We start from the raw sequence: 18,352 nt of genomic DNA, 5'->3' as shown, positions 1-18,352 counted from the left end.
GATGTTGAGAGTTTTTTAAAAAACAGTTCTAATCCATGTTGATTTATAGTTATTCTCCATAAGGAAAGGGCTCAGATCAGTGGAGAAGAACAGCAGTTTCAGCCAATGTATTATAATGAAGATCCATGCACTAGTTTTGATCCTGAACAGTCTTGCCTCCTTCCTTAGAATTGCATTAATACACAGGGCTACCTGCAATGTGGCCCTTAGAAATTTAGACCAGACCTTTTCAAGAGGGGCAAAAGAATAAGGTCCTAGCTTTGATCTGCACATATTAGAATACCTACAGAGGCATATCAAAATCACATTGGGATATTGGGACAGGGAGAAGGTGTCTCAGAGAACTCTGAGCACCCTCCAAGAAAAGCATCTAGGCTTCTAATGGTGTTGATTCTGATGGAAAGTTGGAGATGGCATCGTAGTTTCTTCAGGAATCGACTAATTAGACCTCTCTAAAACTAAGAAATTGGACCATTTCACAATCTGCCAGGAGTCGGGTTAAAAATGGATACAACATCAATTTTATCATTTATGGCTGAATTTTTGAAAAAAATGGGACACATTATCTACCCCCCAAAAAACATGCCAGATTGAGAAGGTTGGATTTTGGGGCAAGCCATCTCTTCCTAAACTGTTTCACCACTTGTCTGCACGGAGTCCATATTTGGGGGAAAGAAACACTCTTATTATTTCTCATGTAATTTTCTTTCGAGTATACTCTTTCACAATGATTGGTTAAATAATTCATCCATGTTTGCCACAATACATGCCATACCTATTGTTTTTGTAAAACTCTTTAATAAAAAAAAATACATGCCATACCTAGAGACCATACACGATGCCTTCATTTTGGAACTATCCAGATCCTGATGCTCAGTGGGGATGGAGGAAGTTATTATAAGACCTCTCAGAATCGTGTCTGCAGTCTATTTTTCCTTAATCTCTCAGAGAGATACACAAATGTCACCTTACATGGAAATCATGCAGTACCTCATACACAGAGGAAGAAACAATATAAAATACGTATATATTTCTGAGACCTGAAGGGAATCTATGAGTCAACCATTTAATCTATCAGACATGGCAGCAAAAAGATAGAGGTTTTTGTATCGCTTGGCTGCCATTTAATGGTTGTCCAATTTGTCCAGTAGATGGAGCTTGAGAAAGAATATTAGCTGAGAGGATGGAACATTATGTGAAGTAAGGAAGTGAGCCAAGATATCTGGGAGTAGTGGCCATGGGGAAGGAGGTTTCCTGCCCCGTAGGCTATGGATATATAAGAGATTAATTTTTTCAGGCATACTTCCAATTATTATGCTTAGATAGAAGAGTAGAAAAATAATCTGGAAGACAGACTACAAGAATTGTAATTATACAACTCAGACGGAGTGAAAAACAAACTCAAGATATCCCCCTGCTTAATTATGCTTGGTATGAGCAGGGTAGAGGAATACATTGGTAGGTTTCCAAGGCTCTGGTATGGCATCCTACAGCAGTAGTGTTTTGGTGGTCTCTGCACTGTCTATTCCCTGACTTGATAGTTGATATTTTAAGCTGAAAGAAGGTTTCATTTAAAAGAAGATCCAGGGGGGAGGCGAGTAGAACAAGTCAGAGAAAGACGAAAGGTGCAATTCACAGAGAAAACTGGCTCAAACAATTGTAAGCGTGTCTTCTGGAAAATAACATTCCAAATAGCCTCCCCCATGAACATCAACACACTCAGCATTGCCCCCACCGCCACAGTATATTTATTTTGTGTATGTACTTTTATTTCATCTTTGACATAAACACAATAATAAATATTAGGATGGAGAAAAAAATGTATTGGCATGTATCTAACAGTTATTGACTTGTTGAAATTCTATAGCATAATGTTTATTTTTTGTCAAAATCCCAAAGTGGATAAAAATAGATCTAAACTGAAACTATGATTTAAAATATTGAAGCTACATTCTTAGATATACAGGGAAAAAGAGGTATATCTGTGATAAGAAAGAAAATATCAAAACAGCAGGACAATAATATTGGGATTTTGCCTACTGCTGTCAGAAGGTTGAGATTCAAGCATCAATAATAATTTATTTTTCGTGCCATTCTGAAAGCCTAGTCTATGTTCCCTTGGGTAAGTTGGAACTTTTAAGAGGTATGTTACAATTAAAGCATCGTAAGGAGAAAAAAGAAATACCAGAATGCCAACTCTTCCAAAACTCTGTTGCTTAACGTGGCATTTATTTTGAACACCCCCAAAACGGGTCTCACGCAAGTACTTTTAAATAAATCCTTGCAGTTTCCCCTCTGGCCTCAGGGTGTCGCTGTTAGCCAACGGGGAGGCCGAAGAGAATGGAGAAGAGCTGCTAAACAGAGGCTTCCCAAAGGAGGATTCCGGCATTTCGTTAAAGGCAGGGGAAACAGCAACAAATGCAAAGCAGCCTTGCGAAAAGGGCTGGTCCCCAGAAATTAAGAAGAAAGGAGAGTGTTTCCTACTATTCCGATGAGATTTTGAGGCAGCCAGCTTTATCGCAGAGGGGATGGAGCGAGGGCAAGGAGGGAATGGCAGAGCAATCCGAAGGCAAGTACTATCGCTCTTACTCTTGTCGGTTTCCTACCGGGCCGTCTCGGAACAGATTCATTATTCAGTCCCCGAGGAGATGTCAAAAGGTGCTATAGTGGGGAATCTTGCAAAGGATCTAGGACTGAGCCTGAGAGAACTAGCAAGTCGCAAAATGCATGCCATCTCTGTGGACAAGGTGCAGTATTTCAGAATCAGTGCAGAAAATGGAAACCTCTGTGTGAATGACAGGATAGACAGGGAAGAAATATGCAGCACAACCCCACTATGTGTTCTTAATCTTAAAGTGGTTATTGAAAACCCGTTAAATATTTACCATCTAAAAATAGAGATACAAGACATTAATGATAATTCACCACAGTTTCTCAGTAGCACTATCCAGTTGGAGATAATTGAAACAACACAAATAGGCACTAGGTTCCTTCTTGGGAATGCCAAAGATCCGGATATTGGCACAAACGCTTTACAGAATTACCATCTTAGCACCAATCCTTACTTTACTTTGGATGTGAAAGAAAGTCAAGATGGAAATAAATTTGCAGATTTAGTGCTGCAAAAACCACTTGATCGCGAGAGTGAACCAACCCTTCAGCTAACACTTACTGCGCTGGATGGGGGGAAACCCAGAAAAACTGGAACAGCCCAAATATGGATCAATGTCACAGATGCCAATGATAATCCACCTATATTCACCCAAGAAATCTACACAGTCAGTCTGAGGGAAAACCTACCAGTTGGATTCCTGGTGCTGCAACTGGTAGCTTCGGATAAAGATGAAGGTTCAAATGCACAAATCAGATATTATTTCAGCAATATACCGCAAAGCGCAAATGAGAAATTCAGCCTAGATTCAACCAGTGGAATGATTTCTCTTGTGGAACCATTGGATTTTGAGGAAGCCAGAAAATATGTGATGACTGTAGCAGCAAAAGATGGAGGTGGATCAATGACCCATTGTAAAGTAGAAGTAAAAATCCTTGATGAGAATGATAATGTGCCAGAAATTATATTTGCATCTGTTTTTAGTCCCATTCGGGAAGATTCTCAGTCTGGGACAGTGATTGCTCTCATCAATGTACATGACAGAGATGCTGGTGATAATGGAAAGATCTTTTGCTATTTAGAACATGACTTGCCATTCAAGATTCTTCCATCATCTGACAACTACTACACTCTCTTGACAGATAAACCTCTAGACAGGGAAAAAGCATCTGAGTATAATATTACAATCACAGCCACTGACAAGGGAACTCCTCCATTAAGCACAAACCAAACCATCTTGCTGCAGATCTCTGATATCAATGACAATGCCCCTGCTTTTGAGAAAGCGTCCTACAGCATCTATGTGCCAGAGAACAATCCTTCTGGTGCCTCCATCTTCCAGATTCAAGCCTTTGATCCGGATGTGGATCAAAACTCACACATCACATATTCAATCCTCACCAGCAACATAGAAGAAATTCCCATCTCCTCCTATATCTCCATTCATTCTGAGACCGGCACCATCTATGCCCAGCGGTCCTTTGACTATGAGCAGTTCAGGGAATTCCAGCTGCAGGTGAAGGCCCAAGATGGCGGGAGTCCCTCTCTCAGCAGCAACGTCACAGTCAGGGTGTTTATCCTGGATCGGAATGATAACAGCCCTCAAATCCTGTCCCCTTCACCAGACTCCAAGGACTCTGCCTTCTTTGAGATGGTCCCTCGTTCAGCTGAGGCAGATTATCTGGTAACAAAGGTGGTGGCCATGGATGCTGATTCCGGACACAACGCCTGGCTCTCCTACCAGCTGATCCAAGCCACAGAACCGGCCCTCTTCACTGTTGGCTCCCATACGGGTGAGATCAGGACAGCAAGAACCTTTATGGAGAGAGATGCCGTGAAACAGAGACTGGTCCTTCTGGTGAAGGATAATGGACGGCCGCCCCTCTCGGCCTCTGTCACTCTGAACCTGGTGTTTGCTGAGAACTTCCAGGAGGCCCTTCCGGAGATGAAAAGCCAGATGAACAGCTCAGAGGATCAGTCGGACCTGCAGTTCTATTTGGTGGTGGCCTTAGCTGTGATGTCATTTTTATTCCTCTTGTCAGTGATTCTGGCCATTGCCATCAAACTCCGGCAGTCAGGAAAGTCCAGTTTCTTAGCATGTTTTGCTCCCGTTTCCCATTCCACAGCTGGGGTCATATTTCCACCCAATTTTCAAGATGGGACTCTGCCTTATTCCTACCAGCTTTGCCTCTCCTCAGAATCCAGGAAGAATGAATTTACCTTCCTGGCACCAAACATTCATATTGCAGAGAATATGCTTTGTGGTGAAAAAACTGAGGTCCCTCTTTCAAGTGATGGAGAAAGCAGTTTGCATCCTCAAGTGGAAAATAACGAGAAGGTAAATATCAATTAAATGCAAACCCCATAGATCTGTCCCCTAGAGTACACCTGTTATTCAGAAGCTAATTCCATTCTTTTTTTTATCATTCTGATCAGTAACAATCATTTTTAAAAAAAAAAACAATCATTTTTGTTATTTATAGTGCAAAATACAGAAAAAAAATAAACCTATTAAAAAGAAAGGAAAAGTGAGAAAGAAGATGCTTTTTTTTTACGCATGTTGCAGTTTGTTTCTGGTTTTACTTTTTGCTTCTCAGTTTCCAGTAGCAAAGAAGAATCTGTTCCCTCCTGGAGATCTAAGATTATACTATTCCGCCACCAGTAGTTGAACATAAAGAAATGCATGCATCTTAATTAGTCCACTAAAAGAAATACAATAAACCTCTTCCTAATATTTCTGTGCAAGAGGCAATATAATAAAGTATGGCTTAGGGCAGAGGTCCCCAACTTTTTGGAAACCAGGGCCCGGTTCCGTGGAGAGAGGTTTCTCCATGGACCGGAGGGTGCGTGATTTTGTGTGCTGCCTGCATCTTACAGATGAGGCTTTGCTTGTTTGTGCAGACGGGTTGCTGGCATGCTGCGCGCCGGTACTGGTCTACAGACCGGGAGTTGGAGAACCCGGCTTAGGAATTCCACTGTGTTTGATCCACAAGTATTGGTCATTATAAGGGATTCTTCTGAATTTCGCTTCCAGGAGAGCAGTAGTCATCACAATAGGCCAGCATGACAAAGCTGCTAAAAATAAGTAAAGTTAGATATTTCATGTAGCTTGCTAGTTTCCACATAGGGACAGAGATGTTTAAAAGAAAATGCTTAGGAAAGGAGGTAGAGCTAGTTTGCCATTCTGTATTCAGTATCAGTGAGTTTATCATTTTGGCTGCCTGATTAGGCCATAGTGGACTTCCCAAGACAAACCTAGGTCGAATCCCGAGTGCCGCGTAACAGAGTGAGCACCTGTTACTCGTCCCAGCTTCTGCCCACCTAGCAGTTCGAAAGCACGTAAAAATGCAAGTAGAAAAATAGGGACCACTACGGTGGGAAGGTAACAGCGTTCCGTGCGCCTTTGGCGTCTAGTCATACCAGCCACATGACCACGGAGACGTCCTCGGACAAGCGCTGGCTCTTCGGCTATGAAACGGAGATGAGCACCAGCCCCTAGAGTCAGAAACGACTAGCACGCATGTGCAGGGGAACCTTTACCTTTACCTTTTTAATATTTCTTCTGGCAAGCAATTTAAACATGTCCTTTGCTCAGAATGTGGGATAATTAATCTGAATTGTCCAACTGAGAGCAATAGCAAGGTAAGTTCCTTTTTTAAAAGTATTTTATACTAAAATAAATTTCTTATGTCTAGGTAATGACTTTTCCATGAATTTGAAGATTTTAAACTGGCCTTAATTTATGTATGGCCCTATTTTACTTAGGTTTTACTTATGTTGTACCCTTTGTGCTTATTGCAATGATAGGTTTTAAAGAGGAAGGGGAGGTAATGCTCTTTTTAACATTATTCTCAGATAGTATTTGAATTATGCTTGCAAAGATGTCCTGAATTATGCTAAAAGAAATATGCTAATTCCCTAATCGCATAATGAATTTAGGATTATGCCAATACTAAGAGATATGGTACTGATATTAGGTAATCAGTTCTCTGAAAGTATTCACTTTTCAGTCGCATACACACTTATCTAATATTACATGTCAAGTGTTTAGATAAGAGTATATAGTATATTTGCGTTTTATGCTATGAAAATATTACTGACTCAACGAGATTCACTGGTAATAATTTGCTTTTGCCTTTATATTAAGTGTTCCTCCGTTATATGAATAAACAACTCTTCAATAACCTATATCATGGGTGTCAAGCTCGCAACGTCACATGATGTGTTGCAACGTATTGTGACTTTTTTTCCATTGCTGGCAATGGGGTTGGCGCTGTTTCACGATGATGCATCCAGCCCACGGGCCAGCAGTTTGACACCCCTGATCTATATACTCTGGTTTCTCGTCAGATCATATAATTATTTCGCATTCTATGTTAATTAATTTGATTTTGAAAAATCCCTAAGTGCTCAAGTAGTATTACTTTCTGGATGGTTTTTTTTTTGTTGTTGTTGTTACAAGTATCACTTCTTTAGGGTATATACTGGATATAGATAGTGATTATACCACAGCATCTAAGAGAAGTAATTTTTATATGAATAAACTTAATAAAAGAATTCCAGATTAGATTAAATGGATTTTTTAAACTGAAGGTCGTATTGATATTCCCTTCAAAAGTGTACCACTCATCCAAAGTTAGTAGGAGTGTAGCCATTACTTATGATAATAGAAGCTAAGGATTTTTAAATCCAAGATCACAAAATCACAATTTGGCCACCATAGCTAATCTAATATCTAATTGGTTCCACTATCAAACCACTGATACCGTTGAAAAGTTCCTTCTAAAATCCACTTGTAAGGGCTTTCTTAAAACTTGTTACCACGTGGCAGAGGAAAGATCTGTTCTATATTACATTCTTTCAAGGATTTGAAAAGTACTATTATTTTCCTTCTCATCTTAATGTTACATTCTAATAATTGTTGCTAATTACCTAAAGTCACAAAACCCGGCACTAAATATACAACTAAGGATAAACGTTTTATTTCTCTTCATACTTTTAGTTGTCTTTTTGTTACCGTATCACACTTGTTTACTCACACATCATTCAGAGATGATTGTTGAATAATCAAACTTTACACTTTGTGAGCATCTTGTAATTGAATGAATATGAAACATTGTATTCCACCAATAAGAATTTCAGTGGAATTCTCTTGTTCTAAATAAATTTCCAAAGCCAGCAAATTCTCTTTTATCAGGTTGAATGACCGTAGTCAATAAGAATAGTAACAAATATTCAGCAGAACACTAATAGCATCATCAAAAGCCTAGGTGGCAGCACTTATCAAGTTAATCTTGGTTGAGCTTGACTGATCCCTCCAAAGCCAAGCAAGGTTAGATTAATACTTGGATGGAAGACTCCCAGCATATCATACAGCTGCAGGCTTTACAGGGAAGGTAAAAATATCCAGAAGAAGAAAATGAGAAGAAATTTTTTGAACTGTTCACACAAAAATTGCAAATGAAGTGTTAATTTTTAATGACATGAAACTGTAGGCTGAGAAACAGGAGAGACCTATATTAGTTGATCATAAAATTACAACAGAGCATTAAAAGTGGGATCATTCAAGATTTCATACTCAGATGGATTTAAATTAGCACAGTTACTCTTTTTGTGAAGTTATTAAAATTCTGCCTTTGACTGGGCATTTTTGCTTGAGGGGTGTTACTTTTGTTCTATGGAAAGTATGCAGAACAACCTGAGTAATTCTATTCTATATCATGATGCCAAACCCTTCTGGGAGCCATACTATATATTTTCAAATGTTTATTTTAAACATATTCTCACACAGGGAACATATGTATCTCAAAGACTTGCATATTTATAAGTAGTTTTCTGATATCGCACATATCCATTTACAGTATATATTTGAAGATTCAGTTTCAAAGAAATCATGCATTTATTGCCACCACTCCACCATGCTTTTTACTCAGCTCCACTTTTCTGTGTATTGCTCACTAATGATTAGCCAAGTGACTCTGTATGGCTTACAACACACTTTGCTTTGTGTCATGTGGATCGTGCTATTATTATTAAAATTCTGCCTTTGACTGGGCATTTTTGCTTGAGGGGTGTTACTTTTGTTCTGTTCATTCTCTTTGGCTTACAGCACAATGTGGATTGTGTTGCAACACCTTTTCTCACTTCTTGATCCCTTTCTGGAGCATTCAGAAACTTGAAAACACTTTGCTTTGTGCCATGCGGATCACGCTAATAAAGAATTCCCCCAGTTATGGATTGCAGAAAACTTATGAGTGATACAGGAAAAAATTGTGGAAAAATTTTGCTTTCTGAAATTTTCTGTCAGATAAATTATTGCTTCTAATATTGAAAAAGGACACAAGAAAGAGATATTACTTAGCAATCTATAGAAGCAGTCTTTCATCAGCAAAATAGAAAAAAAGCAAAGTTATTTCTTTAAGATGCTTCTTGCAGTTCTGCATCAGAGACTCAGAGTGCCGCTGTTGGCCAACGTAGTTGCCAGAAAGCAGCTGGGAATCTGATGGGCTTCCTGCCTTCTGACTCTCCAGTCACCGAGCGCAGAGCAGTCAAAGAGCAGGACTGAGGGACACTCAAACACCATGGCAGAGAAAAGAAAATCCCTGCACTGTAGATAAAACTCAGGAGAATCCCAGGACCCTCTTGCTGCTTTCCTCCCAATGGGAATTTAAACTCCTCAGCTTACTGGATCGCACAAAGCCCTTTTCACCGCAGGTGGGATGGACGGCAGGAGCAAAGCAAAGAGCAGATCTGTAAAAAGGCAAGTACATCTCCTCTTCTTATTGTCTTTCGTCTGCCAGACTGTCTCGGAGCACGTTCGCTATTCAATCCCAGAGGAAATGGGAAAGGGTTCCGTTGTGGGGAATCTTGCCAAGGATCTGAAGCTGAGTACTGCAGAAGTGGGGAATCGCAACCTGCATATCCTTTCTTTAGGCAAAAAGCAATACTTCTCCATTAATGCTGAAAATGGGAATCTGTATGTAAAGGACAGGATTGACCGAGAGGAAATCTGTGGGGAAACTGCAGTCTGCCCCATCAGTTTTGAAGTGGTGAGTGCAAACCCCATGGACATCTTTTATATAACAGTAGAGATCCAGGATATTAATGATAATGCACCACATTTCTTAAAAGGTGATATCAAGTTAGAGATTAGTGAATCCTCTTTACCAGGAGCCACATTTCTTCTTGGACAAGCAGAAGATCCTGATATTGGAACAAATTCCCTCCAGGACTATCATTTAACAAATAACCAATATTTTATTCTTGATATTAGTAAACGTGACTCAGCAAACAAATATGTAGAATTGGTACAGGAAAAACAGTTAGATCGTGAAAGTGAAAGTGTTATTACTTTGTCACTTACAGCTCTTGATGGAGGAAACCCTGCAAAAAGTGGAACAGCCAAAATACAGATTACAGTCATAGATGCTAATGACAACCCGCCTGTCTTCAGTCAAAAAGTGTACAAAATCAGCCTCAAAGAGAATGCTCCAAAGGGATCTGTTGTAATACAAGTCAAAGCCACAGACAAGGATGAGGGTTCCAATGGCCAGATCAGGTACTGTTTCAGCGATATTGCTGATAATGCTCACTGGAAATTTGACTTGGATTCAGAACAGGGATTTATATCAATTCACGAAGAGTTAGATTTTGAGGAAACAGAGAAGTATACCATAGCAGTAGAAGCAAGGGATGGAGGTGGATTAGTAGCTCATTGTAACGTTGAAATAACACTATTAGATGCAAATGACAATGCCCCAGAAGTGATTCTTGCCTCCTCATCCAGAGAAATTCCTGAAAACTCTCCAATAGGAACATTGGTAGCCCTCATCAATACAAATGATAGAGATTCTGGGGATAACGGGGAAGTCAATTGCCATTTAGAGAATGCTTTTCCATTCAAAATAGTATCAGCAGCTAATAACTACTATAAGCTGCTGACGAATGGTCCCTTAGACAGAGAAAGCACCCCAGGGTACAATCTTACAATCACAGCCACAGACAATGGTACGCCCCCTCTTTCTACACAGAAAACCATCTCACTGGAGATTTCGGATATCAACGATAATGCCCCTGCCTTTGAGAAATCCTCATACAGTGTCTACGTGGCAGAGAACAATCCTGCTAGCTCCTCCATCTTCAGCATCAAAGCTGTAGACCCCGATCTTGGTCGCAACGCTAGGATCACCTTCTCCATCCTGACTAGCAAAATAGAGGCGCTACCTCTCCCGTCTTACCTCTCCATTAACTCAGAAAGTGGCACCCTCTATTCTCAGAGGTCTTTTGACTATGAGCAACTCAGAGAGTTTGAGGTACAGGTGAAGGCTGAAGATGGCGGCTCCCCACCTCTCAGCAGCAATGCCACAGTGAAGGTGTTCATCCTGGACCAAAATGACCAAAGCCCTCAAATTCTGTATCCTTCTCCAGGAGCGGAGGGCTCGGCCTCCTTTGAGATGGTGCCTCGCTCGGCAGAGACGGGGTACCTGGTTACAAAGGTGGTGGCTGTGGATGCCGACTCTGGGCACAATGCCTGGCTCTCCTATCACCTACTGCAAGCCACTGAGCCGGGACTCTTCACAATTGGTGCCCACACTGGTGAAATCAGGACACTGCGGACGTTTCTGGAAAGGGACGCCCTGAAGCAGAAGCTGGTGGTCTTAGTGAAGGATAACGGGCAGCCCCCTCTGTCTGCTACAGTCAGTCTCAATCTGATTTTTGCTGAAAACTTCCAAGAGGCACTGCCAGAAATAAATAACCAAACCATTGATTCAGAGCAACAGTCTGAGCTCCAGTTCTACCTCGTGCTGGCCTTAACTTTGATCTCCTTTTTGTTCCTCTTGACTGTAACTCTAGTCATTATGATGAAACTCCGACAGTCGGGGAATCTGAAATTTCTCCCGTGCTTTGCTCCCATTCCCCATTCCAGCAATGCCATTATATTCCCACCAAATTATGAGGAAGGAACTATTCCTTATTCCTATCAGCTGTGCTTATCCTCCGAGTCCAAGATACATGAAATTACTTTTCCAACTCCCAAAGTTCAAACTGCTGAATATATTTCATGCAACCAAAATTCTGATGTTCTTCTGCCTACTAATGGAGCCAATGTCGTAATTTCTGAGATGGAGAAAACTAACTTGGTGAGTTGTCCTTTGAAGAGTACCAATTTTACATATCTTGTTAATGAAATTGAAAGTGTTAAAAGATTGTATAAAAACTATCATGTCCTTTGATTTCTGTGTAAAAATAAGGAAATCTACTTTATTGTATTCACGTAATCCTTCAGTTATGACCACAACTGAACCCAACATTTCTGTTGCTTAGTGAGAAAGTTTTTATGTCAATTTTTCTGCATTTTATGACCTTTCTTGTCACAAATGGTAAGAGTTGTTACATTAGTAAAACTGTTGTTACATGAATCTGGCTTCCCCATTGACTTTGCTTATCAGAAGATCGCAAAAGGTGATCACATGACCCTGGGGGATTACAATTGTCTTATGAGTCAGTTACCAAATATCTGAATTTGGTATCACATGACCATAGTGATGCTATAATGGTTGTATCTATGAAAAATGATTATAAGTTACATTTCTCAGTGGTGTTGTAACTTCGAACAGTCACTAAATGACCTGTTGTAATGAGCAAATTTATTTATTTAGTTTATCTGCTACCCATCTCACTGTCAAGCAATTCTGGGCACTTTACGCTGTCATAAATATGTTGTTTGTAAGTATGACTGAAACTAGATAAGAATTGATCAGGGTTTTTCCATAGTTTTTTTTTTCTAGTAAAAGGAAAGGAAATGACCAAACTTCAATCATTTGTAAATATTTTGAGTGAAATTAAGTAGCAATAACCTCAAATATATATAATGAATGACTTTTTAATGATTCTTCAGTAGAATATCTTGTAACAGTAATTAATAGGGAGCGTTTGAAGCACTCACGGTTCACCTTTTTCAATACACATGAAATGTCTCAATAATGGATGCCAATATTTTGTATGAGACATTTTTACCAGATGAAGCTAATATGAAATTCCATTTTGTTTTCTATTGTGACTATAATTCATCTAAAATCATTTCTACCCTCTATGTATTTATTTTAATAAATTAAACTAATTAAGTTTTAATTATAAAGTAATTTTTGATGCGCACAGGAAAAACTTTCTTGCAAATAAAGAGAAATACAAATGACCCACACGTGCCATTTTAAATGTATGTACTTTGCTCCTGAGAGAGATAATGAAAAACAACTTGGGCTTTTTGAAAAGGCTCATTGATTTCCTTTCTTCCAAACATATTCCACACTGTTGATTAATCTGTCAAAGCAGCTTACACTTTAGAAGACTAAACATTAAAAAAAAGAAATTCCAGTTCCTCATTTTCTCTTTACATTTAACAACACATTATTTTTTAAAAAGGAGAACCACTATCACATTGTCACACCCTCAATAGTCCTGAAAAGAAAATGGTAGAATCTACTCCTGACATCAGATTTTTGCAAAAGACCAATATTAATTTTAACATAACATTTGCATCTAGGTTGATTGTTGGAGTTGCGGGTTTCCGCATTTAAAAAATGGAGGACAATTTTACGATACTGCTATATAAAATCCGCTAAATTATTTACCACTGAAAAGTTTTTTGTGTCAGATCCTACTTTTTGCTAGTATATTGATTATATACAGATTAAATAATAAAAGAGAAAATGACGTAATAGAAATTAGAAAAAAAACATTACTAGAAATATTAGAGAAGTGAAAGGATGTAAAAGAGACTTTAAAACAATTACATTTTCAAATCCTGGATGATTTCATTAATCAAAACTGTAATATTATATTGCTTGCCATTGTAGTCAAGAATGTTGTTACATGATTTAAATGACTTTCCAGATCTCTCAGCAACTGTCATGGGCAGACCACACAGACTATTCAGTGTTCATCATAGGGGCAGTAAATATCAAAGAAGCAGAGTAAAAATACAGTAAGAACTATAAGATATATTTTGTCACTGTCACCTCATTTATTAAGTCTAGCCTGTGTACCATAGGGTAGGTAAGAGTATTTAAGATGCATAAAACTCTCAATCTCCAGTTATGTGTTTATTATGCTGAGGCCAGATCTAGTGGACTGAATTAACAAGTATTAACTTCACATTGTACACCATGACATTAAGAGCTCAATGAATGAAAGTTCATTGAAAGAGCTATGTATTTCAGCGTGGCGAAGAGGAAAAAAACCCAAAAAACTACAAAGCCAGTTCTTCCAAAACTTTGTTGCAGTTTTCAGTTCACACAGCATTTATTCTGAACACCTTAAAAACGGGTCACATGCAAGCACTTTTTTTATTACTTGCGGAATAGAATCCCTTGCAGCTTCCCCTCTGGCCTCAGGGTGTCGCTGTTAGCCAACGGGGAGGCCGAAGAGAATGGAGAAGAGCTGCTAAACAGAGGCTTCCCAAAGGAGGATTCCGGCATTTCGTTAAAGGCAGAGAAAAACAGCAACAAATGCAAAGCAGCCTTGCGAAAAGGGCTGGTCCCAGGAAATTAAGAAGAAAGGAGAGAGTTTCTTACTATTCTGCATTCCGATGAGATTTTGAGGCAGCCAGCTTTATCGCAGAGGAGATGGAGCGAGGGCAAGGAGGGAATGGCAGAGCAATCCGAAGGCAAGTACTATCGCTCTTACTCTTGTCGGTTTCCTACCGGGCCGTCTCGGAACAGATTCATTATTCAGTCCCCGAGGAGATGTCAAAAGGTGCTATAGTGGGGAATCTTGCAAAGGATCTAGGACTGAGCCTCAGAGAACTAGCAAGTCGCAAAATGCATGCCATCTCCCTGGATGAGGTGCAATATTTCAGAATCAGTGCAGAAAATGGAAACCTCTGTGTGAATGACAGGATAGATAGGGAAGAAATATGCGGCAGAACCCCACTATGTGTTCTTAATTTTAAGGTGGTCATTGAAAACCCGTTAAATATTTACCATCTACAAATAGAGATACAAGACATTAATGATAATTCACCACAGTTTCTCAGTAGCACTATCCAGTTGGAGATAATTGAAACAACACAAATAGGCACCAGGTTCCTTCTTGGGAATGCCAAAGATCCGGATATTGGCACAAACGCCTTACAGAATTACCATCTTAGCACCAATCCTTACTTTACCTTGGATGTGAAAGAGAGTCAAGATGGAAATAAATTTGCAGATTTAGTACTGCAAAAGCCACTCGATCGCGAGAGTGAACCAACCCTTCAGCTAACACTTACTGCCCTGGATGGGGGGAAACCCAGAAAAACTGGAACAGCCCAATTATGGATCAGTGTCACGGATGCCAATGATAATCCACCTATATTCACCCAAGAAATCTACACAGTCAGTCTGAGGGAAAACCTACCAGTTGGATTCCCGGTGCTGCAACTGGTAGCTTCCGATAAAGATGAAGGTTCAAATGCACAAATAAGGTATTATTTCAGCAATATACCACCAAGTGCAAATAAGAAATTCAGCCTAGATTCAACCAGTGGAATGATTTCTCTTGTGGAACCATTGGATTTTGAGGAAAGCACAGAATATGTGATGACTGTAGCAGCAAAAGATGGAGGTGGATCAATGACCCATTGTAAAGTAGAAGTAAAAATCCTTGATGAAAATGATAATGTGCCAGAAATGATGTTCGCATCTATTTTTAATTCAATTCTGGAAGATTCTCAGACTGGAACAGTTATTGCTCTAATTAAAACCAATGACAAAGACATGGATAATAATGGAAAGGTCATTTGTTATTTAGAAGATGACTTGCCATTCAAGATTCTTCCATCATCTGACAACTACTACACTCTCTTGACAGATAAACCTCTAGACAGAGAAAAAGCATCTCAGTATAATATTACAATCACTGCCACTGACAAGGGAACTCCTCCATTAAGCACACACAAAACCATCTTGCTGCAGATCTCTGATATCAATGACAATGCCCCTGCTTTTGAGAAAGCGTCCTACAGCATCTACGTGCCAGAGAACAATCCTTCTGGTGCCTCCATCTTCCAGATTCAAGCCTTTGATCCGGATGTGGATCAAAACTCACAGATCGCATATTCAATCCTCACCAGCAACATTGAAGAACTTCCCATCTCCTCCTATATCTCCATTCATTCTGAGACCAGCACCATCTACGCCCAGCGGTCCTTTGACTATGAGCAGTTCAGGGAATTCCAGCTGCAGGTGAAGGCCCAAGATGGCGGGAGTCCCTCTCTCAGCAGCAACGTCACAGTCAGGGTGTTTATCCTGGATCGGAATGATAACAGCCCTCAAATCCTGTCCCCTTCACCAGACTCCAAGGACTCTGCCTTCTTTGAGATGGTCCCTCGTTCAGCCGAGGCAGATTATCTGGTAACAAAAGTGGTGGCTGTGGATGCTGATTCAGGACACAACGCCTGGCTCTCCTACCAGCTGATCCAAGCCACAGAACCGGCCCTCTTCACTGTTGGCTCCCACACGGGTGAGATCAGGACAGCAAGAACCTTTATGGAGAGAGATGCCGTGAAACAGAGACTGGTCCTTCTGGTGAAGGATAATGGACGGCCGCCCCTCTCGGCCTCTGTCACTCTGAACCTGGTGTTTGCTGAGAACTTCCAGGAGGCCCTTCCGGAGATGAAAAGCCAGATGAACAGCTCAGAGGATCAGTCGGACCTGCAGTTCTATTTGGTGGTGGCCTTAGCTGTGATGTCATTTTTATTCCTCTTGTCAGTGATTCTGGCCATTGCCATCAAACTCCGGCAGTCAGGAAAGTCCAGTTTCTTAGCATGTTTTGCTCCCGTTTCCCATTCCACAGCTGGGGTGATATTTCCACCCAATTTTCAAGATGGGACTCTGCCTTATTCCTACCAGCTTTGCCTCTCCTCAGAATCCAGGAAGAATGAATTTACCTTCCTGGCACCAAACATTCATATTGCAGAGAATATGCTTTGTGGTGAAAAAACTGAGGTCCCTCTTTCAAGCGATGGAGAAAGCAGTTTGCATCCTGAAGTGGAAAATAACGGGAAGGTAAATTCAATTAAATGCAGACTCCATACATCTGTCCCTGAGAATACACCTGTTATTCAGAAGCTAATTCCATTCTTTTTTTATCATTCTGATCCGTAACATTCATTTTGTTTAAAAAAAATCATTTTTGTTATTTATAGTGCAAAATGCAGTAAAAATATACCTATTAAAAAGAAAGGAAAAGAGAGAGAAAGAAGACGCTTTTTTTACGCATGTTGCAGTTTGGTTCTGGTTTTACATTTGCTTCTCAGTTTCCAGTAGCAAAAAAGAATCTGTTCACTCCTGGAGATCTAAGATTATACTATTCCGCCAGCAGTAGTTGAACATAAAAAAATGCATGCATCTTAATTAGTCCACTAAAAGAAATACAATAAACCTCTTCCTAATATTTCTGTGCAAGAGGCAATATAATAAAGTATGGCTTAGGGCAGAGGTCCCCAACTTTTTGGAAACCAGGGCCCGGTTCCGTGGAGAGAGGTTTCTCCATGGACCGGAGGGTGCGTGATTTTGTGTGCTGCCTGCATCTTGCAGATGAGGCTTTGCTTGTTTGTGCAGACAGGTTGCTGGCATGCCGCGCGCTGGTACTGGTCTACAGTTGGAGAACCCGGCTTAGGGGTTCCACTGTGTTTGATCCACAAGTATTGGTCATTATAAGGAATTCTTCTGAATTTTGCTTCCAGGAGAGTAGTAGTCATCACAATGGGCCAGCATGACAAAGCTGCTAAATATAAGTAAAGTTAGATATTTCTTGTAGCTTGCTAGTTTCCACATAGGGACAAAGATGTTTAAGAGAAAATGCTTAGGAAAGGAGGTAGAGCTAGTTTGCCATTCTGTATTCAGTATCAGTGAGTTTATCATTTTGGCTGCCTGATTAGGCTATAGTGGACTTCCCAAGATAAACCTAATGAATTAGATATTTGGTAATATTTCTTCTGGCAAGCAATTTAAACATGTCTTTTGCTCAGAATGTGGGATAATTAATCTGAATTGTCCAACTGAGAGCAATAGCAAGGTAAGTTCCTTTTTAAAAAGTATTTTATACTAAAATAAATTTCTTATGTCTAGGTAATGACTTTTCCATGAATTTGAAGATTTTAAACTGGCCTTAATTTACGTATGGCCCTATTTTACTTAGGTTTTACTTACATTGTACCCTTTGTGCTTATTGCAATGTATCTGAATTATTCTTGCAAAGATGTCCTGAATTATGCTAAAGGCAGTATGCTAATTCCCTTATCGCATAATGATTTTAGGATTATGCCAATACCAAGAGATATGGTACTCTTCACTTAGACATCAGTGTTTGATTGATATTAGGTAATCAGTTCTCTGTCTGAAAGTATTCCCTTTTCAGTCTCATACACACTTATCTAATATTACATGTCAAGTGTTTAAAGGTAAAGGTAAAGGTTCCCCCGCACATGCGTGCTAATCGTTTCCAACTCTAGGGGCCGGTGCTCATCTCCATTTCAAAGCCGAAGAGCCAGCGCTTGTCCGAGGACGTCTCCGTGGTCATGTGGCCGGCATGACTAGACGCCAAAGGCGCACGGAACGCTGTTACTTTCCCACCCTAGTGGTCCCTATTTTTCTACTTGCATTTCTTTGTGCTTTCGAACTGCTAGGTTGGCAGAAGCTGGGACGAGTAACAGGCGCTCACTCTGCTACGCGGCACTCGGGATTCGACCCACCAAACTGC

At 40.1% G+C, this 18,352-nt stretch overlaps 3 protein-coding genes across 6 annotated transcripts in view; all 3 read left to right on the top strand.

Moving 5' to 3' along the window:
- The window catches only part of LOC310637903 (protocadherin gamma-A11-like), a gene marked incomplete at its 5' end in the record, with an annotated part of 208,011 nt that overhangs the window by 57,592 nt on the left and 132,067 nt on the right, over positions 1-18,352 (top strand). Inside the window, one exon of one of the 4 annotated variants that reach the window (XM_083358518.1) lies at positions 2,529-4,949. The exons of the other annotated variants lie outside the window; for them this stretch is intronic. Within the exon in view, the coding sequence (XP_083214644.1) occupies positions 2,529-4,949 (2,421 nt within the window). Of the gene's footprint in view, positions 1-2,528; positions 4,950-18,352 lie in introns of those variants that run through there. 4 annotated transcript variants of the gene reach the window in all.
- On the top strand, positions 9,331-12,024 carry LOC310637661 (protocadherin gamma-B6-like; the record flags this gene model as incomplete). The annotated part of the gene is made up of 1 exon (XM_083358164.1): positions 9,331-12,024. One exon carries the CDS (start codon positions 9,331-9,333, stop codon positions 11,842-11,844), a length of 2,514 nt encoding a protein of 837 aa, XP_083214290.1. The 3' UTR covers positions 11,845-12,024.
- On the top strand, positions 14,236-16,755 carry LOC310637660 (protocadherin gamma-B5-like; the record flags this gene model as incomplete). The annotated part of the gene is made up of 1 exon (XM_083358163.1): positions 14,236-16,755. One exon carries the CDS (start codon positions 14,236-14,238, stop codon positions 16,753-16,755), a length of 2,520 nt encoding a protein of 839 aa, XP_083214289.1.

The sequence above is a fragment of the Vipera ursinii genome (genome assembly GCF_947247035.1).
Source record: "Vipera ursinii genome assembly, chromosome: 3".
NCBI lineage: Eukaryota > Metazoa > Chordata > Lepidosauria > Squamata > Viperidae > Vipera > Vipera ursinii.
This window is presented reverse-complemented; position numbering and strand designations above follow the sequence as displayed.